This window comes from Cynara cardunculus, assembly GCF_001531365.2.
Source record: "Cynara cardunculus var. scolymus isolate 2C chromosome LG 2, CcrdV1, whole genome shotgun sequence".
In the NCBI taxonomy this organism is placed as follows: domain Eukaryota; kingdom Viridiplantae; phylum Streptophyta; class Magnoliopsida; order Asterales; family Asteraceae; genus Cynara; species Cynara cardunculus.
The window spans coordinates 362,599-388,571 of record NC_037529.1 but is presented as its reverse complement, the minus strand read 5'-3'; the positions used below and the strand labels follow the sequence as shown (position 1 = coordinate 388,571).

The window sequence follows — 25,973 nt, the reverse complement described above, 5'->3', positions numbered from 1 at the left end:
ATTGTTTTTCATACTCAAGGGTGCCATGTGCCCCGTGTAAACATTCCCCAAGAATTTTTCACACTTCAAGGGTGCGTTGTGGCTTTATAACAGTGCACCAACAACCTCTCCGTGTAACACCTCCTCAAGAGAGCTTCTATGTAGCACCTTCGCAAGTCTTGAGGATGGCATCTCTGCAAGTTTTGAGTTTTTCCAAACCCTCATAAGTGATATCCCTCTCCGCAAGCATTAGGGAGGTAAATTCGGTCAACTGAAATGGTTATTTGTGCCACTTAAAAAAAAACATGTATCTGAAAAACATTTTAGCGTTTCCAAAAATTGCAAAAGAAATGCTGTAAATTTTCGTAAGATGTGTCTTTTTTATTGTTAAAATTAAAGTTGTTTTAAGATATTCATGATGAATGTTGAAAGATTATGAATGAGATTTCTAAAATGAATACGGAATTTTTTTGTCTAGTTCTCAGGGATTTTGGATCATATATGTCCTAAAGGAATTAATATACACAAGAAGTCAAATGTAAAACTCTCATTATTGGGTTTAGATTTTCATCCATTCAAGAGATTTATCTCATCTGCTTTAAAGTGAGCAAAAAAAACCCTTATCTGCCGTACAATTGTGGGTTAAATAAAGTTTATCCTCAACAAGTTTCTTCTAAAGAAGAATGAATGATATCCACCTCTAAGTATTGACATCCCAAGTGACTCTTTTATTTCCTAGCCGAAAACACGATCGCTTCGACTTCATAAAACGCGCCAACACAAGATTCGTTGCAGGCTTCAAGTCACTCGTCAATCAGAGGGACCGATCATCTTTTCTGGCACTACAAGTTGATCGAATTCTTCGCTGGTTAGAACTCCCAATTTCAGAGCAGCTTCCTGCACCATTTCAAAAATGTTGCAATCAGAGACGTTTCCTCATAAGGCAACTATTAGCAGTACTAATATGAATTGACAACTTTTTTACTCTTGGGGAAGTAACCAATGATCAGCTTTTTAATTATTTAATGACCACGATGAAGAAAATTTGCATGTATTACCTTTTTCTTTTTAATTAACTAAATCACAATTTTACTTTAATAAGAGAGAGCAATGAATTTGGTCGGATAGAATAATTGAAAAGTAAATGTGAACACTTAGATATAGAAGTAGATACTTACTTGGTACAAACTACGATATAAATGTAAATACTTATTTCGGGACAGAAGGAATATTGTATAGGGTTGGGTTCTGTGAGAATAAAAGTTACGGTGAGAATAGTCATAAGGGATCTCCACCCTTGGATCAATCCTAATTGAAGAGAACCACTAGATCAAACACTAATGGGATATACTAGATCAATATCCTTCTAAAGCACAATTCATGGGTTGTTTTGGGATTAGAAGTGATCAAGAGTCCAAATCCCTTCTTCCACATCTCACCTTAACTCTTATTCTCACACGATCCTTCGTCATATTGTACAAAGTTTTTTGTTGCAAACAAATGATCATCCTTCCTAAGATGCAAACAGTTTTAGATAAAAGAATGTCAAATATGATGGCTCATTTTGCCTTCACATTTCTTCTTGCAAAGTAATATATGTTCTCTTTCCCCATTTTCCGAGGAACGAAGGTTGGTTTGCAACGAAAATCCAAATAAGATGGTTCAAGAGAGCAACTGTAGTGAGCTTAATATTAACTTTTTGTGGTTGTCATAAATTTACCCATGTTTAATAGTGTATATTTGTGTGCACTTGATCCTAATGATTGGAATTGAGGTACAAAAGACTAGAGAGAGGAACAAGACCTTGAGTGTACTTCCCTCCTTGTGGGCAGTCTTGGCAACCGCTGCAGCGTTGTCATAACCAATTTTCTGTAGCAAAGAATTCCAAATGAAAATTCAGTTAATATCCAGAAAATGGTAATATGGCCAAAATGTAGGATTGAAAATTCATCAAACAAAAGCTTACGGGATTCAAAGATGTCACGAGCATAAGTGACTGCAAGGATCCAGGAAGATAATGACATTAGGAATCAGATTGCATTCGAAAACTAAAGCGCCATAAATTCAACTTCCCTTTGAATGTCAGCTTACCTCGTGTAATAACTTTGAAATCCTATCCCTATTCGCTTGAATGCCTCTCACACAGTTCTTTTCGAATGATGCAGATGCATCCGCAAGAAGTCTTATCGACTGTAAACAATATCAACATCACTCTCTTCAGCATGTGGTAAAAGTGCCAGAGAGAAATTTCAAGAAAAAATAGTTCAGATTCAAGCTCCCATAATTCTTTTGGTATATTGAACAGGACAGCACAAAAAAGGGATCACTATTCCATGTTTGGAAGGACTTTTATGTAGAATAGAGTGGAACAAATTCACCCCATGGAACAAGGTGGAACAAACCTACATTTTACCGATATAACTTCAATCTTTACATTTTATTTATTGTATTTATTCTCCTTAAATTTTCACTTTACTGACCTCAAAATATTATTTTTATATGATTTCTATATTTTGATTAATTTATGTAATTTATTTTATATTAATAATTTAATAAATTACTCAAATTAATCAAAATATATAAACATATATAAACAACTCATTACGGGTAAATTGGTCATTTTTTTGTTCTGTCTTATCCAGCTCTGTCTTACCAAATGCAATTTGTCCGGCTCACCACACGATTAATATTGTCCGAGGCCACTTACATGTAAGAGAGAACTAGCAATCATTGGCTTGAAAACGTTGAGTTCGAAATGGCCATTTGAACCACCCACCGTAAGGGCAACATGGTTTCCGATTGCCTGCAAGGTTAATGCGATTTATTAGCCAATCAAAACATGTGTTGATGACAGATCCGAATGCAGATTTGAACCACCCACTATAAGGGGAATCAGGGTTGGGTTGGGTTCGGTGAGAATTGAAGTTATAGTGAAGGGTAAGAACTAAGGGGATCTTCAACCTTGAATCAATCCTAATTGAAGAGAACCACTAGATCAACACTAATGAGATGGACTAGATAAATTCCCTTCTAAAGCGCAATTCATGGATTGTTTTGCGATTAAAAGTGATCAAGGGTCCAAATCCATTCTTATACTTCTCATTATAACTCCTATTCTCACACCATCTTTCGTCTATCAACTCGTCTACCAACCAAACCAAGGGACAAGAGAGATATGCATACCTGAGCACAGACCATAGTTAAGGCCTCACATTGTGTAGGATTCACTTTTCCCTAAAATAGAATAAGATTACAAGTTCAAATCATTAGTCAAATTGCTAGATTTTAGCAATCCAAATGAAAAGCGTATATGAAATGATGACTTTACAGGCATGATGCTGCTACCAGGCTCATTCTCGGGAAGAATAAGTTCACCAAGACCGCAGCGTGGACCACTGAACGGCCAAACAGATTAATTTAGAATGAGCATAAAACAGCTTACAAACCATAGCAAATAATAAAAATATGCAACTTGTGTACCTTCCTAGGAAGCGTATGTCATTAGCGATTTTCATAAGAGAAGTAGCAATCGTGTTTAGGGCTCCACTAGCTTCAACAAAAGCATCATGTGCAGCCTGATAACATAAAGATAATGATGACATTTAATGATTCGAGCATTTAACAAAGTTACTCGAGCTTGACCTTAGTAATTCTCTAGCTAGAGTCGATCTTGAAAACAAAATAAAGCTCGTTTAACTTGACGAGTCAAGCTCTGTAACACCAATTTTCGAAATCTCGATTAAATTTTTTGACTTGAGCCAAGCCATAGAAGCATACACTTTTTCTAGACAAACATGTTCATATGTTTATAAACCATACAATCAAAATTTAAAAAGTTGTCACTAGTGCTAGGATTCGAGGTCAAGCGAACAAATGAGTTAATTGAAATGATTCGACCCATAAACGAGGTCTAAAGTTTGATTTTAGGTCATAATGTGTAACTCAAAGTTGTTAAACAAACATCGAGGAAAATATTATTATCTCAAACCAAGCCCAAACATCGTGTTACTCGACTGGACTCTACTTGTTAACACCCCTAGACATGACAATACAAAAAAATAAATAGGTATTTTGGTTTTCTTCAATAGATTGGTACTATACTGAAGTCAATGAAAAATACGTCCATAAAAAGACTGAAACTAACCAGTGCCTCAAACTTATTTTCAGCAGTTACAAATGGTAGTCTTGTTTCATCAGCTACTGCTGCAGCAATCTTTACATCAAACCTGTACAGGAATTGTATGTCATTATGTAAAAGCAACAAAAAAGTTATCACAAAGATAGAACAGTAAAATAAATCTTCCGAGGACAAAATCAACACAATATAGGCACTTCGACATCAGAAGCAAGACCAACCAAAACAATACTCTAAATGATGTGCATACAGAGAGGCAAATTCTTCTATGCCGCCATTGAAAAATTATAATAATAGAAGAACCATTGAGGGTCACCTTACTCGATGCTCACTATCCAGTTGGTCTTGCCTGCTGATAATAGCCATATATATATAGACACATAGAGACGGGAAGCGAATTGATAAAGGGGTTGGGGTTCATTTGAGAATAGAAGTTATGGTGAGAAGGGTAAGAAGAGATCTCCACCCTTGGATCAATCCTAATCGAAGATCAACAGTAACAAGATGCACCAGACCATTTCCAGTATCAAGCACAATTCATGGGGGTGGGGGTGAGATTAAAGGTGATCAAGGGTCCAGATCCTTTCTTATTTCTCACCTTAACTCCTATTTTCACACAATCCTTTGTCTTGATAAAGAGGTTATGACTGACACGCAGCACACTGTGAATTTCTTAGGATGGATTTCATGAAAGGTAAGTCTAGAAGAGTTGTACCGTAACCTGGTTGGCAGATTGTAAATTAACTCGGACTATAGAATTTAACATTTGCTCAAGTATGTTGCATCTTTACCCGAAGTGATGACATTCAAAGTTACAAATGATTAGGTGATGATATTTTTCTTGTGGCAGATTCAGAAACAACCACCATCTTGGATAAGTATTATTAGAGACAGTAAGTCACATCTTTGCCTTGTGGCAGATAGATGTAATATTTGATATTCTAATCACATGCAAAATTCATGTGCATACAATTAAAAGAATTATTGTGATTAAGAACTAAAAAAGGGAAAAGAAAACTAAGAAGAGCTGCAGGGCATCTTTTCATGTACAGCTATAATCCTACATGTATTTAGGGTAAAAGGTTCTCATACGAAGTACATAAAAGATCAGGAGCGTTACAGCAGATCAGATGACTCAAGATTGGAAACAAAAGCAGGTCAAATTAAACAAATGAATTAGCTTAGATACCCTTTCTTTGTGTTCAATCCTGTCCCTACAGCAGTGCCACCTTGTGCAAGCTGAAAGCATAAAAACCTATATCAAGTCAGGATTCACATGTGCAAAGCTCACATATAGCGTAAAAGACGATTGGAAACCTGATACATGCGAGGGAGAGTGCACATGACCCGCTCAATGCCATACTTCACCTGCAACAACAAAATACTTATTCCTGACCAAGAATATTATTGGTTAGCTAAATTAATCTCCAATGGGCGAGGTGAAAGAAGCATACTTGTGTGGTATAACCACTGAACTCTTGCCCAAGAGTCAAGGGTGTTGCATCTTGAGTGTGAGTACGTCCAATTTTAACTATGTCGGAGAACTCAGTTGTCTGTTAAAAAAAGAAAGCACGCAGTAAACATCAAGCTGGTGCCACAAAACCTGAAGGTATAGAAGAGACATAAAAACTGGTAAACTCCAATTAAAAGGCAGAACACAGTGATCAGAAATAACTGAATTGGAGATCACCAAAATGATTCAGCCACCATCAAAGAAAGCGAGCACGTGCTATATTATCATTTTACTTTATAACTTAAATCTTTTTTATTTATTACATGCTCTATTAGAAGAGAAAAGTGGACCCATGAAAACATCCAGGAGCTGTGTAAAATTGGCAAAGAGTTCGACAGATTAGAGCCCTTTTATCCTTTACTAAAGGAAGTACTAAAAATGTGATGTACCAAATACTGTGAAGCTTCACATGTAGTTTTGGTCACAATAACAGCTAAATAGAAGGTAATATAAGGAATTTACAAAAGAATGGCATTAACAAAGCAAACTCTGCTAATAAGTATTCTGGATTCGAATTTAGGTACTACCCTCCATGCTTCAATAAACCACTAGATACAACATAGCACCGCGTATAGCTCTGTAAAGTAATGTCACTGTATTTTATTGGCTCTTTGTCTACTTTTAAGTATTTATGAAAACCTGCTAGCTTCGTATATATTACAGAAGTCATTCTCGTGGTAATTAAATTAGGATCTACTCATAGCTACAGGTTATAGCTGAAGTGTAGCAAGAAAACCCACTATGGCGATGAGGTTCAGTATACAACTAAATACTTAATCACCTTCGCTTGTAGGGAAGTATGTAACTGCTTCAGTTTTGGAATAAGCCTTGAGTTGATTTCTGTTGCCGCTGCAATATGCATTACCTATGAACAAGACAGGTGATTATCAACACCTGGGAAGACAGCAAGAAATAAAAAAATCTAATATGAATAAGTTGACGGCCAGTATCGTCAAGAAGCTTACAGTTGGGAATGTATCATTCGAGGACTGTGATCTGTTTACATGGTCATTTGGATGCACAAACTTTCCACCACGCTTGTGGCCAAGAATTTCAGCTGCTCTATTTGCAATGACCTATTACAACATGTTCCAGAACAAAGAGTAGCATGATTCATGATCAATCAACAAAAAGGATATGCCAAATATCGTTGAAAGCAAACAATGTAGGACAATCATGCAACCCATAGATCAGAAACTTCAATCAGCTAGTAACCAGTACTGTTTAATCTTTTTGACTGGTTGGGTCTACTCGCCTAAAAAATAAGTCAATCCACAGCACATGGGTCCAGCATGAGGACACCCAGCATTGACCAATTCAGAATCAAAATTCAAACTTAAATAAGAAGCTAAAACTTCCAGGAAAAGCAACATAAGCTAGAAAGCAAAATACATAACAAGAGAAAAGATTACAACCAGATTCCTAACATTACCTCGTTGGCGTTCATATTGCTTTGAGTGCCGCTTCCAGTCTGCCATATGACCAGTGGAAAGTGATCATTTAACTTCCCCTCAGCCACTTCTTGTGCAGCTTGCATAATCGCTTTCCCTATGGAGGGATCAAGACCATATTCCATGTTCACCTATAATGTGCATAACCTCATTTACAAACAAAGCAAATATATAGTAACATGAGTACTTAATAAACACTATAACTATACCATATATTTGGTAAGTATTGAGTAAATTACGCAACATAAGCATGTCTTGTACGGTCTTATAGATTACAAGTTCTTTGTCATTTCAACAAAGAATCTGAAACCATGTGCAATTAGTTATATGATGACATGAAGAGAGATTACATCTGGTGAAAAACCTGATTCAATACTCAGTTAATAAAAGCAATGCTATGCAACTTTTAGCTGATTAATAACAAAATGCTGATGTTCTCAACTCTCATAAATAGAAGAGGAATAAATGTTTTGAAGTTGCAAGAACCTTAGCAGCACACTTTTTGAGGATCCCAAAAGAACGAATGATTGGTTCTGGCATTCTTTCACGGTCACCTCCGATTTCAAAATTCTGCAAAGATCTTTGCGTTTGAGCTCCCCATAACCTGAAAAGAGGGGAAAATATTACTGAAAAGAAACAAACAGGTGATTTTAACAATACCACCGAATGCAATTAGTTTTTGTGCGTAAAGGTATTACAGACAAGGTTGTCAATGCAGTCCAAAGGGTCCTAAAACACCTAGGTGAAAAGGCATAGTTTTCCGGAAAATGACAATTTGGTCAAAATGCACATGTTACAAAATTATAATTTCTGGTATGTTGCATTTCAAATAATCCATTGATAGTATGAAAAGATGTGTACAGCTTGTGTTTGTTTGTAATTACTTCAGAAATCATCGTGTCTACATAGCTAAAAATTCCATTGCTTTTGTGTAACTTGCTTGTTCCAGGCTTGCGTGTAATTTCTTTTCAAAAGCAGGAAGCCGTTTGTACATTTAATAGAGCTAATTAAGTATGCAAGGGATCACTCGAAATCCAATGTGGATTAACCGTCAGCATAGAATGAAATCAAATAGGTAGTATCACAATTTTTCATCTCATCTTGTGCTTCTAGCCTTTCTTATACATCTTCAAGTCCCTCTCTCTTCCCTCATGCCTCTAAGTCTCTCTCCTATGCAACTTGGAGTCCAATAATTTGCAAAGTGACTGAAAAAGTTGCCCACTAAATGACACCTTGTTGTCACCATCTTGATAACCTTGATTAAAATTCATTAAAGATCCTTAAGAAACTTGACATATATATGCAGCAAGTTGATTCTAAAAGAAGCGAAATTGAATTCTGATACCGGTAGAGAGAAGTATAATATGCTAATATCTCCCAAGTTCAAATAGATCATCAAGCTTAGTGTTATGCAGAGAGCTAGCTTTTGACAGTAGAATCTAGTCTTTGAATTTGAAAACAAGTTTCACTTTTTAAAGATAAGTTTCAGTTATTTGACTAGCTTCCTCAGAGATACAGTCGCCATGAGACTAAAATGTGGTTAGATGGAATAGCAGTATGAATATGAAAAGGCATGAACTACATACTGTTCAATGTTATATCAACTCCCAAAAGAGCCCGCTTATCAGCATAACATATGGAGGAGTGACAACAATCAAATTACTGTCTGATTCTAATGGAAAGTAAACGAAGCTTATAACTAGATATTACTATTCGATCATCTTGCTTGACTTTGAGTAAACCCCTACTTTAATGGTTATCAAGTGGGCTGCAACACATGGCATACCTTAGAACTGTATACTCCTGTTCAGGCACCAAGAGCCATCGACTGGTCAGCAAATCACCACTAAACATAGCCATGTATGTCTGCCTAATGTTATTTGCTCAAAAGAAGGTTCATTTGGTTGATTTTTTCATTCGCATTAATTGGTGCTGAATAAGTTATTTTTAACATGGATTTTTAATTACTTAAAAGTTCTAGCATCTGCTTCATTCCACTAAAATCCAAACTCTCATCCATTAAAATTTTACCATTCCAAGACCTACCCTGATGCCAAACTCACAGTTACAAGCCAATACAACCAAGCAACCAATTGCCTCATGTTAGGGTTGTTAATAGGTACCTGTTTTAGGGTAAAGATCCTACTTATAGCAAAAAGAAATATAAGTAAAGAAAACAAGAACACGAACTTATCGGATGGAACTTGAATTGGTCCAAACGTATCTCTTTCCTCTCTAAAAGAGGTAGAAAAATGTCTCCAGCACGTCGTGAACCGAAGCGAATCTGCAACAATGGGCGATCCACCAGATATTCGACGATATGCTTGAACCATCGCCATCTTTTTTGTTTCTCTTACCTGATCGATTGCAAAAACATCGGCATCAAAAGGAGAAAAGAAATAGTAAGACAACGTTAACTAAATTTGAAACAATCATGTGAGATTTGAAAAGATCGAAGAATACCAGAATGAATGCGATCAATTGCAGGAGTGTAGCCCCAGATGGGTGGAGAAAAGAAAGTTTTTTGGGCACGCTTGGTTTGATGCTGACTTTCTTTTAGTGATAGAATGGGCCGCAGCCCAATTGGATTTCTGCACGGCTTTCTACACTGCTGCCATAATCACCGACCAATCGATGACTGCTTATATTTGCTCCAATATTTGTATGAAAAATGGCATGAGCCACCGATTTTGACCGTTACAAATTTATATTGCCTTTTTGCTTTTTTACCTCAATATCTATACTATCAAATAAATTTATTAAAAGTCTTAAAATTTTAAAATTCTAAGTGGCCAAGATACTCTTTATACTATTTTTTATTTTTTTATTTCATACTTTTATAATTAGTTAATTAATTTATTTTACGTCTTTTACTTTTAAATGTTTCATTTTAAACATTTATCAAATTAACATACATAATTGTATATCAATTAAAACATGTTTAAAAATACATTTTTATTTTAACAAGTTACACCATTATAATCGTCTCGTTAATACCTTCGAAACGAATCCAATGTTGAATAGTTTTTGACTTAACTATATTATTATATATTATATATACTGTGAAAAAATATTTTTAATATTTATGATTTATACTTTTATATCTATTTATTTATATATATATATATATATATATATATTATTGTATTTTGGGGTTAGGTTGTCCAAATTGCACTGTATAATATGTTCTTAATTAATATGTTCTTGGGTTTTTTTGAAATATATATACATGTATTAATTCAACCTTAATCTGAGTTTCTGGACAAGAAAGAGGGTAAGCAGTTGAAATTTCATTCTAAAACTCATCTCTTTTGGTTTTTTCATGCCTTATGATCTGTCAAATTTGTAGTTTTCTTTATTGGTTTTGAGTGTTTATCCTAAAACTCAAGTTTCTTGGTTCTTTGCTTTTTTGTGTAAATCGAACACATTTGTGAAGTCGTTTAAATATGTTGGATTTTAAATATATTGGATTTTAAACTGTCATACAATTTTTTTCATCGATAGTCTGTAATTGGAATCATAACTCTTATTTATTCAAATTGTATTAATATGTAAAGACCAAGTGTAACTTATACCATCGTTAAATCTTATCTTATAAAACCAGTGGAACTTCAAAATCGTTAAAATTCATGGCTCCCGCCGTAATGCGCGGGTACACAACTAGTCAAATTACAAACTAAATCTTAGGTTGTTGAGTTTGTAATTTCTCGGCATTAATAATTATTATAAATTTAATTAAAATGTATAAAAAAACTAAATTATTATTTCACATAAATTTTATAGTGAGAATCAAAGTTTTTATATAAGAATTTAAAAGGGTAAATTTTTCCACGATAATAGTTCATACAAGTCACTTAACGTTTTGCTTAAGATTTTTTGAGAACTTCATTTTTGTACTTTTGTTGTCGACTCATCTCCAACTCGTTAAATTAGAAACTCCCTTAAAAGTCCACAATGATAGTTCTTATAATAACCTGTTTTTTTGTGGGTCTCACTGGTTTTTTCAACATCAATAATTATTATATTAATAATTATAAAGTCAATAAAATAAAAAATAAGAAAAACTTCACTTCCCATAAACTTCATGGTAAGAATCAGGCACATAGAGATCATGAGGTTCTTACAATCCACTACACTTTTTATTAATAAAAACTTTGCATTGGAGATGCTCTTAAAAATGCAAAAAATATGTATCGTTAATGAGATAATGATTTTACCTTTAAATGTAAAGATAAAATATTTAATTTTGAAAGTTAAGATTTATTTTGGGACAACTAAGGGGCCGTTTACCGAACATAATTCTGATAAGTGTTTATCGGTAAAATTCAATATTTTCACTTATCCAGTGAGATTTTAGTCAACAAAAACGGCATCGTATGCAATAATTTACGTGATAATAATCGTCACCCTCACTTATCGGGTAAGACTCTCTGTCATTGCGTCGTTCTTACAAGGTAAGATTTTTTATCCTTGTCAAATTCATTTCGTAAGGTAATATGACTTGATAAATATTTATTCGGGTAAACGTATTAACTTAAAATTGTTTTGGAGTGGGTCTAGGCAATGGTTGGGCTAGCACCAAGTATGTGGTTGTTGGATCTATTCTATTTTACTAATAATTATTATGTCTTATTTTATTTTAATATTAAAATAAATTTCATGAATTTATGGTTTCACATTTTCTTTTACGCAGCAAGCGTTTTGACCCGTGTCATTTATCTTACCAGAAAAACATGGCAAACATCAAGAATCTTACCTGGTAAGAGCGACGATAGAGATGAAGAGTCTTACCCGGTAAGTGAATTTGACGTCTCTTAGCTGGTAAACAAGTAAATTGTTGCATACGGTACTATTTTTTGAACTACAATCCTACCCGGTAAAGTAAGCAAGAGTTTTGAATAAGCAGTTACTAGGTAAACGGTCCTTAATATTGGAAAGCCAAGATGTACATGACAATGTTATAAGTTTTAGGACTTTTTTATCCGTAATCTTATCGATAAAATATTCTCAAGCAAATTGTTTTTAGCGTCATTTATTTATGGATTGGTTGAGGAGTCAGAACTTTATGAAATGCGTATGGATATTGAGATTTATTGATTGGCATAAATTTAAAATAAAAATAAAAATAAAAATGGGGGAATATATGAAGACATGGGGGATGTGAAAGTGTAAAGGTGAAGATTAAAAATAAATGAAAAAGAAGATGGCATGCAAGGTGTCTACTTATTAACTTAAGACAAGTTTCAACTCAATTTTTGTTATAACAACCTATTCCAAACTCCAATCTTGTCTATAATTTATGTCACAACCTAAAAAGCTTTATATATATATATATATATATATATATATATAAACATATTAAGTTTTTAAATATGTTCCATTTATTATATCGTATCACGTAAATTCAGAGTATATTCACTACGTGTTCAAAAACTATAAAATACAACTAAACATTGTTCATGATTTGTTCACTTTGTGTGTATATTGATCTGTGTATGTTATGGAGAGAGGAAACAAAAAAATAAGAAAGAAAGGAGGAAAAAATTATGCGTGAAACTACTTTTTTACACTTGAAACTTCACAGCAAAACGTTGTGAAAGTAACATTTACAGTTTTTTGTTGTAGAAGTTTCAAGTATAAAAAAATTGTCTCACGAAAACAGACTAGTCTTACGTAAACCTAACTTTGTATGTATATATATCTTGATAATTGTATGAAGGATTGACATGTCAATTTTTTAATATGAGGTATGAGAAATACATGTGTTGTTGAATAACCAATACATGAAAGATAATGTATTTCAATTGGTTGAAATGACAACTCAAAACACCATTTATTCAATATTTATATTATAGTATATTTATAGTTGGAAAATCGATTTTTATATCTAAATTCATTAATACATTACACTTGAAATCCAGCGTGTCTTTATTATAAATGATTAAAAGCAGTTATTTAAAATAAAAAACAAAATTGAAAACATATGACATTTAAAAAATAAATCATGACACATGTTTGTTGGACTTCAAAAGCATTTATATATAAACTCGTTACACCAAAACAACCAACCAATCCATACATTTTATTATTAAACTTCTTTTAAATATTTAAGGAAAAACTCTTGTTTTTGTTTTCCACAAACATTATGATTTTCAAGTTTATATTTTCATTTTCATTTTCATTTTCATTTTTATAGTTTATAAGTTATTTTTATTTTCGTTTCCTAAACTAAATCAATTTCAAAATTCATATTTTAGTTTTCTCTCTTTTTTATATTTTATTCTTTTTGATTATAATAAAGCTATATATTTTTTGATAATAGATGAAAAATTATATTGTATTGTTATTGTTTATGACAAGACAATTATGTATTTATCATATTTTTTTTTTTTTTTTTTTGTCATTATAGGTTTAGTTTCTTATTAATTCAATTTGTATCATTAAGTCATTCAAATGCAAGTTGTTAAGTATCTCTTACATGATATTATTTTAATTTTTCTTTCTTTATTAGAGACCATAAGAAACTAAAATTACAATGAGCACAAAATAAAAGTATTTATTCATTTCATCATAAATAATAGTAAAATAACATAGTTTTATTAAATAAAAAAAGATTAAAATACCACCAAAAAGACATAGTTTTAAAAAATAATGAATTTCTAAAATATATAGTCTTATGGACGAAAACAAAAATAAATTACAAACCATTAGAAACGAGAATCATAATTTCCAAAACATATGAACTAAAATCATAGTTTACTCTAAAATAAATTTGGTAATAATAAAATATTGAATTAATTGTAAGTTGAAAATATGAAAAGAAATGTTATATTGTAATAATTGGGTGAGGGGTAAAATTGGGAATTTGGTAGAACATGGGGGTGACAGAATAATTGGCAGAGGAAGAAACAAAGGGGAAAGGGACCCAGTGAAGGATGAAATAAAAGGTGGAGAAAGGGCAGTGGGTAGGATCCAGTGAGTGACACCACACAATAAGAGAGATGGATCCCCTTATGATCTGGCAAAAGTGAAGGAGCCAGCCTAGCCATTTGATTCATTGGCGTGATTCGGGTCCCATCCCATGCTCCTCACCCACATGCTATCACTCTCTCTCTGGATCCCATTACAAATTAACGTCACTAATTAATCCAACTAAAACAATATATTTTGTTTTAATGTAATCAAATGAAACAAAATGTTAAATATATATAATTAGAAAGAAACAAGGATTAGCCGAGTGTATACGGTGGTCGCAATCACTCAGGATCCCCTCTCCCATTTTATTTGTGTCGGCAATTACAAACGTTTGAATGAACCCCATTTTTAGCAATTCATTCCTCTATCTCTTCCTCTGTGTATTATATATACATATATAAATTAAAATTGAAATTATTATTCTTTTACATTTATTTAATATTTTTTATTTTTGAATTACAAAAATGATTTGATGTTATTGTGTTAAGTTTTTTTTTTTTTTTGGGTATAAAAAGATTTGATATTTATAAATGTAAATGTTAAATATGTCCTTTTTTTATATATATATTATGGTTATTTGGACAATACAACACAACGTGATGTAAACGAATTTATAAATTAAACAAAAATAAAAAATACAATTATTTATAATTTCTATACTATATTATAAAGCATTTAAATTTTCGTAATTTTTCAATAATACAAATGTTAAATCAAAGATATATTTCACAAACACATTTCTTGTATATAATCATACAAAATGTACATAAAGACGAAGGATCATAGCAGTGTAATAAGAGATTTGTACCAGTGATCATTTTTAATTTGGAAGCAAAAGAGAATTAATTCGGATTCGACTACGAGTGATCCAAATATGGAGTTTATTTATTACTTTTTTCACCATGACTTGGATATAAATAAGTATATGTATTAAATTAGATTATAAAAATAGTAGTAATTTATATAAATAAATAAATAAAAAAAACGAATGAAGGGAAGGAAGAAGAAGAAGGAGCTGTCTTTTATTGTATTAGTGCTGTCGTTTTCTATTACCATACGTTTCTATTTCTTTGTTTTGGTTTAGTCACTTAATGGGCATCAATCTCATCGTCACCATCATCCTACAATCACACTTCCTCCTCTGCCTCTCCTTCCACTTCGGATTCTTCTCTCTTGCCTCCTCCTCCGCCACCACCTCCACCGGCCGCCACCCATGAAGAGGCTAGTAAGTACGTTGTTTCTTTTTAATTTATGTATTTAATCTCAACCTTTCTGATCTGGGTTTTCTTTCCTCGGTTTCAATCCCATTTCCATTTTCAATCGCCTTCTTTTTCGTGATCCCCTTTCTTGATTTCATTTCGTATCTAGCATTTTAGGTTTTTCAGGTAGGTTAATCGAGTGGTTTTCAAGATCAAATTCATAGGAAAGATGGATCTGATCTCTACATTTCTTTTGGTTTTTCCACATTTTCCTTTAATCTGCTCGCATTGATCTCTAAAGCACCAGAATTTTGATTGATTTGTTGGTTTTCAACGAAAGGGTAGATAAATGGATGTTTATTTGGATTTAGGTCATTTTTACTGCGTTAGATGCCGATTAAAGCATTGGATTTCTTTTAGCCCAAAGGGAAAGGGGATTCGAACCCATCATCTCCAATGTATTACAATTAACAAAACCCATTTGATCACATAATGTGTTCTGATCTATCTGTTTTGGTCCATTTTTCTTGCATCCATCGTCAAACCTCCATTCACTTTAGTTTATGGACTCACTTTTTTTTTTTTTTGAGAATTTTGGCTGTTTTTTAGTGTAATTGAAGTCTAATATAAACAAGGTTGAGTGACTAGCATTTTGAACCCTTGCAAACACCTAATGACTCGATCAAACCTCTGTCCGATTCGGTATTTCTGCGAGTATTTTGGTTATTTAGGTACGAAACACTTGATGACAAGATCAAAATGTGTTCTTGTGATGTTATTTCAATCTTTTCAATGGGCTATTGCATGGGATTTCTAGATTTTCTTGATTCATGGGTGGCTCTAGCTACTTTGGATACTTGTTCTTTTTGGTGGAATGGGAATTCTTGAATTTGAGAGATAAAACACCAAATGATTAGATCAAACCCCTGTTGGATTTCAGTATTTCTGAAAGTATGTTGGCTGTTTAGCTACAAAAACAGTTGTTGATAAGATGAAAATGTGTTCTTGTGATATTATTTCAATCTTTTCAATGGGCAATGACATGGGTTTTCAAGATTTCTTGATTCATGGGTGGCTTTAACTACTTTGGATTCCTCTTCTTTTTGGTGGAATGGTAATTCTTGAATTTTCGAGATAAAACCTGCCATAATTGGCTGGTTTTTCTTTTAGAATTCGCGAATGCTTTGCTGAAAGTGGTACTAAAAACACTGTTGCATAGTTGAATCCTTAAAATGGATCTTTCTTTACCTTTTTCTTTTGGTGTCCTTTTTTCAGGTGGTATTGCTTTTTCTTGTAGCAGTAAGTAATGGTATCGAACTCTATAAGGGCGAAGAAGGCGAATGCAATATTGATAGACATTTGATCCCTCGGCCTCATAGTGTTTCCATTTTAGAATTTGGTGCTGTTGCCGATGGGAAAACGGTCAATACCGTTGCCTTTCAAAATGCAATCTTTTATCTCAAATCTTTCACCGATAAGGGTGGTGCTCAATTATATGTACCCTCCGGGAAATGGCTCACCGGAAGTTTCAACCTTACTAGCCATCTCACACTCTTTCTTGAAAAAGATGCCGTCATTCTTGGATCCGAGGTTCATTATTCTTCGCTTTTTGTTGCAAACTGACCATCATTCTAATCAAATTGCAATAAAGTTTGGTTTAGTTTCTATAGTGTAGCAAAGATTTCTTCTTTCTCAAATCAATGTAAAAAATTTCAAAATTTTCTATTCTTTTTTGCCCATTTTGGCTGGAAACCTACTGAAACTATGGAGCCGTTTACGTAAATGCTTACCCGGTAAGCGCTTACCCTTAGGAGTCAACACTGTAATTTATTTTACCGGGTAAGATTGTAGTACATCAAAATGGTATCGTATGCAACAATTTACCTAGTAAGCACTTACTCGGATAAGAGTCGTCACCCTCACTTACCGAGTAAGACTTTTCATCTTTATCATTGCTCTTATTGGGTAAGATTTTTTACCCTTGTCATGTTCATTTGGTAAGGAAAATTACCCAGTAAACACTTACCGGGTAGTAAACGGTCTCTAAGCTACACTAAATAGAAAATAAATTAAGGAAATTTTGAAACTTTGTTTACATTAAATAAGAAATTTCAAAACTTTGTTGCATTGACCGAGAAATAGATTCCTTGTTATATTTAGGGGTGTAAGGAGCCGAGTTGAGCAGCAAGTTATTCGAGTTTGGCTTGAAAAAATAATATCTAGCTCGAGCTCAATTAACTTTTTCAAATTCGGGCTCGAGCCATTGCTCGTTTATGAGCTCGAATTTGAGATCGATTAACTCGTTTATTTACTCAAGCTCTATAATTTGTATATTTTAATTATATAATTTGTAAGCATATAAATATGTTTGGCTCGAAAAAGTATATGCTTGAATGGCTCGGCTCGAATCGTAAAATTTGATCGAGCTTTTGAATAAGTTGAGTCAAACATTGGTGTTATGGAGCTCAACTTGTTAAGTTATGCGAGCTTTATTTTGTGTTCAAGATCGACTTGAGCTCGATAATTATTAAGCTTGAGATAAACGAGCTCGAGTAGCTCGTTAAAAGCTCGACTTGTTTACACCCCTAGTTACAAACATGAACTATAAATCAAGCCTAGTTATATTTTGATGCATTTGTTCTTATGTTTAAGTATTTGGCTCATGATACTTAGGATATCGACCATTGGAAGGTCATTGACCCCTTACCGTCTTATGGTCGAGGTATTGATCTCCCCGGTCAAAGATATCGTAGTTTGATCACCGGAGAAAATCTTAGCGATGTTGTCATTACAGGCACGAACATCCCTCTCTTTCGATATCTTTTTGGAGATCTTTTTTCCTTTTACTAACAAATCTGTGTGAACTTATGCAGGCGATAACGGAACCATCGATGGACAGGGTTTTGTATGGTGGGATAGTTTTGATTCTAATAATTTGACTCACAGTCGCCCTCATATTGTCGAGTTTATCAATTCTAAGGATATCGTTATCTCGAATATAACCTTTTTAAATCCCCCGGCATGGACTATTCATCCCGCATATTGCAGGTATTATGTCATTCTTAAAGCCTATCGAAATTACGAAACTAAATACGACTCAATAAGCTTGTTTTCGTGCTTATGATACAGTAACGTTCTTGTTCAAAATATAACGGCCTTGTCTCCGGCTGAATCACCTTACACAAGCGGCATAGTCCCGGGTATGTTTGAAATCTTTGACCTTATGGCACAAATTTTGTTTTTTGTATGATGATGGTATTTGTCGGAGATGATATATGGAACCCTTTTAGATTACTAGGTTTCAACATATATCGAGGATAAATGGTAGCCCCATTGTGGGATTATAACGGTATTTAATGTAAATATTCAGATTCTTGTGATAGCGTTTGCATCGAGAATAGCAACATTACTTCGGGTCATGATGCAATATCGCTAAAGAGTGGTTGGGACGAGTATGGAATCACGTATGGAAGGCCAACTACGAATGTGCACATTAAAGGGGTTTGTCTTCAGTCTTTTACAGGCTCGGGTTTGGCTCTGGGGAGCGAGATGTCGGGTGGCATCTCGGAAGTACTTGTGGAAAACGTAAAATTACGTGATTCAATCACCGGAATTGCGTTTCTGACATCAAAAGGCCGAGGCGGGTATATCAAAGACGTTGTGGTGACAGATATCGACTTCCTAAACATTATTCTGGCGATTAAATTAACAGGTGACTGTACTTCACACCCTGATGATAAATACGATCCTGAAGCATTGCCGATCGTGAATGGCATCACTTTTAACAACATGGTCGGGATGAATATCACAACCGCCGGAAACTTTTCTGGAATTCTTGAATCTCCTTTTACCGGAATCTGCCTTTCGAATATCTCCTTTACCCTGAACCCTGAACCTTCGTCTTCCTCCCAGCCGTGGGTGTGCTCTAACGTATCGGGTTTTTCCGAAAACGTGTCCCCCATACCGTGTTTTGAACTTTCGAATTCTTCTGCAGTTTGCTCTACCCTATCATCGTCACATAAACTTGTTGCTGTTCTATGATATAATAATGAACATTCAAACCCATATCATTTGTTGGTAGAACAACGAGGATCGTGGTCTACTCAAGATTCGTATTTTGAAGTCGGATGAGAGAAAGTTTGTTCGATTTATAGAAGCTCGGGGGCATCGAAGAAGTAGCGAATGAAAATGAATTCTTTGGGAGCAAAAAGCAAAGGAAGGTCTGGTTTGTGTACAGCCTTGTTTCGTTGATTTCTTTCTTTCTATGTGTAAGAAAAGTTTTGTAGGGGGCTGGCTTTCTTATACGTTTCTTGATTCATCATGTTATTCTTGCTTTGTTATTTTTTCTTATTTTTATTTTTATTTCAATTTCTCGACTGTAAATTTTCATTATTGGGGTTTCGAATCGAAGATTGTTAAAAAAAAAAAAAAAAAAGTGCTAGTTTTTTGTTGTTTGTGTACTTCCAGCTTAACGAGCTTAATGGTCTTTGGCAATTTATTTGCTGAAAGCCTAATTGTTATATATATATATGATTATTTGGTGGTGGTTTAATGATATAAAAAGAGGCTTATTCATTAAGCTTATAAAGAAGGAGCTTTATGTAAAAAGTCAAAAATAAATTCAAACAAATTAATAACATAAATACCCTTAAAACAAAGCCTCCCTTCTTAAAAAAGGAGAGAAATTTATGAGCAGACAAACAAACAAACAAACAGCATTATGGGTTATGGGATGGATGGTAGGAAGTAGGGAAAATATGTAAAAGGAATTGACACCTGCAGATGCCTCCAAATAAATGTAACTATGGACCACTTATTCTCAGATTTACTTGAATTAGGTTTATAACAACAAAATTGCATATAAATGGCAAATCATAACACTTGTGGTTTTTGGAGCTAGAATCAATTATTTCCACAACTGGGAGTAGGTGTCACATGGACGTTTGTTCTTTTGTCGTCTAGCTGTAAGAAAAGTGCACCAAAAACATATTCCTTCTTTGGGTTTTCCATCATCATCCACCCCATGCCGTCACTCACACTTACCTTTCAAACGTAACATACCACTTCTATCCATTCACTCACCATACATTTTACAACAAAACTACCCATTTGGGACTAGCATCAAAATTAGGGTGTCTCCCATGCGCTTTGAGGCAAAACAGCCAGTAAACCACAACACATACACCTCTAACCGTAAAAACCGCACTACAAAATACGGTACGGAGTATGGTTTGGTAACAATGCAAACCGCAAACAGCATCGCAAAAGTTCTAAAGTTTTTTGGTGCGGTATGGGGGGTTTAAATGCATACCACCAATCAAAATAGCCAAGATTTCATAAACGCACATTTTGTCTTTATCTGAATTAAAGACGATTCTGGTGGGGTTGGCTTGCGAAATGACCCACCAAAATCATATTTTATTCATAAAAAATACATTTCACAAGTTGTGAAAGACACCTATAAAATATAGACTATTTCTATTTTGATTCAAACATGAAAAAGTTGGCTAAAAAGTTAAGATGTTCATCTAAAATGACTAACTTGATCCATTTCCCGTTTTAATGTTATACAATGATCCTGTTTTTTCGACCATCTAGTAAAAAGTAAAAAAATACCATGTGTGTTTGGCAGAGAAATCTTATTCCAAACGATACAAATTTATGGGAATTAAAATGTAATGTAGCAGATAAACAAGAACAAACAGTAATCAAAATATATGGAATCCAAGCCAAAATTTGATGGATAAAGATGAGAGCACAAGTTAAAAGGAAGGAAGAGTTATCTTGATTGGGGTGTGAGTTGAACCCAAGCGAATTCTTCTTCGTATGCCAAACTTCCATTGCACGAAGCTTCACATGTATACACGACAATGGTGGCCCAATCTAGCGAATTTGCATCATTTTTGACATCAAAGAAGTAAAGCAACTGTGGCAAAATCTGAACAAGTGACGGGTTTATGTGAAATTGCGAGACTGAAAAGAATTCTAAATGTGCAGACAAAAGAAGACGAAATGAAGTACCATACCTGAAATTCAAAAGATCGATCGCTGCAACAGGAACTGCATTTAGGTATATCGACTTTTGATGGTTGACCAGTTAACATGGGCCACAATGGTTTAGAAGTTTCATGCCTAGAATACCTGCAACATTTACAAAGAAAAGATTAATCCACACGAGATATCTTGAATGTGATATAGCTTATACTCTTATTATTCTAGATAACCTCATTTTCATGGAGGACTAGAAACCATGAGAGTGTGCCACATGTCGATATACATATGAACATGAAATTTTTACAACATTCATGATGAATGTGCCGTTCATGTTCATCATGCATATGAACAGGTGGCGTGCTCTAGGTGGTTCCCCGGTTCTAAATAAAAACGAGGTTCCTGACAGAACCTACCCCTATTATTATATATCTATTCTAAACAAAAAGTATACTTTTGATTTTAGAAATCTAGACCTTGTACTTCTCTAAATCTGACATGAACGTTGCGGTATTTTCATAACACATTGGTAGAGTTCAATCTAATAATCATCTTTAATCCACAAAAACAATTTCGAGTATAATTTTAAACTTAGAAACACAATCAATTGAAACACAAAAATCTCAAAGGTGGATTCTTTGGTCGGAAGGAGTACTACAAACATGAATTCTGAGGTTTGGTTTATATCTTTGGCTTCTTTTACGGCAATGACCATCACCCATTTTATGCTATATTCTCCCTCCAACCCAAAATAAGTGTCCATATTTATATTTTAGATTTCCCAAAGCAAGTGTCTACTTTCAAAAGTCCCTACATTCCAATTCTACCCTAATTACGAGATATAGAACTTCATTACTACATCTATTTATAAGGGTACAATGGTGACTCGCCCCCCGATTGTAGGAAGCCCACTCTACAGTCTGACATGCTTTCCGTTTGTCATTTAGTTAATTAAAAAATGTAACAAGTACACATTCCGAAAACTTAATTCCTTTTTCTTTGACGACATTTATATTGGGGCGGAGGGACTACTTTTTAGGTGCACTCAATATGTGAAACATGAATTTCACCATTTGTTTCATATTTTCAATGTAAACCAAAGAAGTTCAGCAATCACCTTAACACTTGATCTGGTGCACGGGATATCCTTTTCTGGAAAGAAGCCCAACTCTTTGCATCTCCTTCATCCTTTAACCAACAAGTGAAAAGTTTATAAGGATAAAATCATATGCACACAACAGATCATTCAATGAAGCAGTTTATACCTCATTATTAGTATGTAATGCCTTCCCAAATGCATCGCTGTTAGACATTTCTATGTCAAACTCAGATTCATCCTCATTTATAATCTCATATTCTGGCCAGGTAACATTGCTTGCAGCTGTTTGGAATAAATTACATAATCCAACCCATTATTGAACCAAATTGCCTGTTTTACTTGCAATATCATAAAGTAGGAAATTAAGATTTTGAAAAAACGAAACTGCTGCATCTTTCATCCAAAAAAGAAAAGTGTTGTTAATTTTCATGGGATGGAAGTAATATTTATAGAAACAATTATAAGTGCTTCAAAGTAATGCAAATGCCACATAGTCCTAACCAGTCAGAAAAGGGTCAAGATCGCAAATATGCAATATGTACCCCTAAAAGGAAAGAACACTAGCCTTTTGGTATATCCTCCGAACAGTTGGTGGATCCAGAATTGGATGCCTGAAGCGGAAGATCTGATGTTCTGCATCGGCTTTTATGAGCTGAACTCCAGTGAATGGTCTGCATAAAGTAAAAAAGGGAGAGGCATGAACAAAAAGAGAAAAGGGAAAATAACAAACGATAAACTAGTATTGCAATAACAACCTGGTGCATCTTGGAACAGTAACGTGCTCTTTTACAGTTACTACAAACTTTATCTCCTTTCCAGGTACCACACCAACCACAGAGTGGAGCTACAAAAACATGCATCAACATAAAGTGATCAATAGTGAGCTTCAGAAAATAACAATGCCACATGAGCTTCAGAAAATAACAAATCCATATTCCGCTAACTAAGCCGGCTAAACATCTCAAAGATGTGCTTTTGCATAGCTACCAAAGTCAACAAATGGTTGGCACGACAGACACCCAACCCACACTAAACAGTAACATGATAATTATATAAATTGGTTATAAGCTATCTCAAAGTACTCAAGAAGCCATCTCTGAAGGTCATGACAAGCGGTAGTTCGGCGTACACCTATTGGCTGACAGGAGAAAACTATCAGCCATTTCGAGTGTTTTTATTGTATAGACGAGAATATAATAATCAGATAAGCAACATGAAAATGAACAAGGTAATGAAACAAAAAAATTCCTACCTGCTCTCCCTAAAGGCTTGTCAGTGCCATTGTTTTCAGGAGGTTCAGTGGAGTAAAACTCATTGTTGCGGGCAAGTTGGCAACGGAAGACCTTAATACTTGTCAAAAAATAAAATGGTATGAAAAAAATGGACAAGCAATCTGACATATCAAGACATGGGAAAGTAACATACCAAAAAGGGAAGAGAGAGAGAGTACGGATCTAAGAATACCTCCGAGATCCTTTTTCTGGACGGTGTTTCCACTGCTCATGCTGGTCTTGGAGAAGACATGACATTGATGGGCACATGAATACAAATAAGGTCCTGTGAAATGTTGAATCCTTAGCTGATAGAGGTGCATAAGCCTGCAAAATAAATGGTTAGAAAGACTATCTTGATGGAAGTTTTCATTAACTTGACATATTTGTCATGTGATTCAAACACCTAATGTTTATATGTCTCCAACCACCGGTTAGTAGCACTCCAGGCAGTTTAGAGCTACCTACTAGCCTACTACAGCTATATTTGCATAGTGCCTTTTGACAAATCACCCTTTCAAAATGGCTCTGATCTTGGGAAAACTAAAAAAATTTGTGCCTAAAGTCTTGGAGTCTTTACTCTCGTTCCTATAAATTAGGTATTTCTCACTAATCACCATCAAGAGTATGCATGTGGATTTCCTGTTTGTTTTCTAAATCAGAAGAAATCCACGTAATATTTCGATTACCAGGGTCTAGCTAAATGAACCCTAATTCTTTAATCAGCTTTCCTCAAGGTTCGAATGTTACAACCCTTATACTCATCAACTTCCATGCAAGCATTAGTCTTTCTCTGATCATATTACCTTTGGCATTATTAGCAACATTCAGCTAGGTTAGTTTCATCAAGATGCTGCTTTTTTGCATTTTCTCAGGATGTTCTGGTTTTCCCCATATTAATGAAATTTTCAATTGTTTCAAAAAGAAAAAAATAAAAACATTTCTCTTCCTCCATCGTACATACACAAAATCCCTGTGTTCTTCATGCGCAAGCAATCTTAAGCATATTTTAGTTTATATCCTATTTGGCTAATTGCACCAGGTTTTTCCAGTTTTCTATTTTCTTTTCATCTTCACTCGATTCTTTTTGATTGCTTGATGGTTTATAATAAGCAGCAACTAGTGTGCCGTTATCCAAGTACTAGACAGGACCTTCCCACGCCATACAAACACATTCTCAGTACAGTAAGAAATACATTAAAGTTAATAGTTTTTGAAGCTTCCTTCGTATCACGAGTTGGTAAAATTTAGAAATACCTGAAGCAAGAATCGAAGAGGTTCACCACAGATGTCACACAGACATGATTTACCAGACGGCAAATTGATTGGATCTAACCAAGCCTGAATCACAAACAATAAGAGATTCAAATACTTTTCAGAAACAACAAATCAACTATAGTAAAAAATTGGAAGCAAAATGTGAGCATACAGGAGTTCCTCCAGCTTTGCTTGGAAATAGATGACGAAGAAGCGACCATTCATGCTTCGGCTTTTCAACAAAACCTAACACTACAGGCGCTTGTTCTTCATCTTCATCTTCCTCTTCCTCATCGTCATCATCATCGTTATCAAATGCAAATTCCTCATCTTCGTCACCATCAAGTGAAGAAATTCGCATAGTGGTGAACTTATCTAAGGAATCATCATTCAAAATCCTGCTTAATTCTCTGGACATATTGGGATTTCGAAAAGTTTCAATCGCTGGTTAGGGGGAAGAAAAAGGGTTTAGGGTTTTGCTTGCAACTGATACATAAAAAAAATAAAAGAGTAAATTACAAAATCCGTTCATGGTTTTCACCTAGCTTTAATGTTTGGCCCTCTCACAATTTATTTTACAATTTTGACCCAACTTTAAGAACTTTTTAACAAATCAGTCCTTGATGCTAACTTGGCAATTAGTATCTTAGCATTAAGGGGTTGTTTGTTTACCTCTTAATAGTTCCATTAAAAGACAATCTCTGAATCGTTAAGAGATAATCTTGTTTGGCAAAAAAAAAAAATCATGTCTCTTAATGGTTCTAAAATCCTCTAAATGATTTTGTATCATGGATCTCCCTTAACCATTAAAAAGCCTAATTTCATTGTACATAATTACCAAATAATTATATTTTATTTTGCACTATATCATGAGAGTCTCTTAATCATTCTGCACCAAACAATTCAACAATTACCAAACAACCCCTAAGTTAACCATGTAGTTGCCATGTGAGATTTTCACAAGGGATATTTAGTAAATTTAAACACTAGTAAACAAAACAAGTCCATGAAGAAATCAAATGCTTTAGAACAACATTTAGAAATAGCATTATTTTCGTCATATTGAATTCGATATTTTGTGTCACCGAGTTAAAAGTGTCAAG

At 34.2% G+C, this 25,973-nt stretch overlaps 3 protein-coding genes across 3 annotated transcripts; 1 reads left to right on the top strand and 2 right to left on the bottom strand.

Annotated features, from left to right (window-relative positions):
* Window positions 1-500: 500 nt before the first annotated feature.
* On the bottom strand, window positions 501-9,711 carry LOC112506483 (fumarate hydratase 1, mitochondrial). Its single transcript, XM_025110566.1, has 18 exons — window positions 9,542-9,711; window positions 9,269-9,435; window positions 7,565-7,682; window positions 7,060-7,209; window positions 6,593-6,703; window positions 6,409-6,492; window positions 5,569-5,667; window positions 5,432-5,482; window positions 5,304-5,353; window positions 4,124-4,205; window positions 3,460-3,554; window positions 3,308-3,374; window positions 3,163-3,213; window positions 2,687-2,782; window positions 2,071-2,169; window positions 1,946-1,975; window positions 1,783-1,848; window positions 501-876 (listed from the first exon to the last, which is right to left on the bottom strand). The coding sequence occupies exons 2-18, from the start codon at window positions 9,415-9,417 to the stop codon at window positions 790-792; spliced, it is 1,485 nt and encodes a 494-aa protein (XP_024966334.1). The 5' UTR covers window positions 9,418-9,435; window positions 9,542-9,711; the 3' UTR covers window positions 501-789.
* Window positions 9,712-16,289: 6,578 nt separating this feature from the next.
* LOC112508048 (probable polygalacturonase) lies at window positions 16,290-19,668 on the top strand. The gene is made up of 6 exons (XM_025112832.1): window positions 16,290-16,298; window positions 16,528-16,842; window positions 17,926-18,046; window positions 18,126-18,300; window positions 18,382-18,452; window positions 18,623-19,668. The coding sequence occupies exons 1-6, from the start codon at window positions 16,290-16,292 to the stop codon at window positions 19,291-19,293; spliced, it is 1,362 nt and encodes a 453-aa protein (XP_024968600.1). The 3' UTR covers window positions 19,294-19,668.
* A 1,107-nt stretch (window positions 19,669-20,775) lies between these two features.
* On the bottom strand, window positions 20,776-25,288 carry LOC112504283 (programmed cell death protein 2). The gene is made up of 10 exons (XM_025108224.1): window positions 25,043-25,288; window positions 24,871-24,954; window positions 23,807-23,940; window positions 23,595-23,692; window positions 23,098-23,186; window positions 22,908-23,013; window positions 22,509-22,624; window positions 22,361-22,431; window positions 21,279-21,393; window positions 20,776-21,190 (listed from the first exon to the last, which is right to left on the bottom strand). Exons 1-10 carry the CDS (start codon window positions 25,286-25,288, stop codon window positions 21,032-21,034), a joined length of 1,218 nt encoding a protein of 405 aa, XP_024963992.1. The 3' UTR covers window positions 20,776-21,031.
* Between the last annotated feature and the right edge of the window lie 685 nt (window positions 25,289-25,973).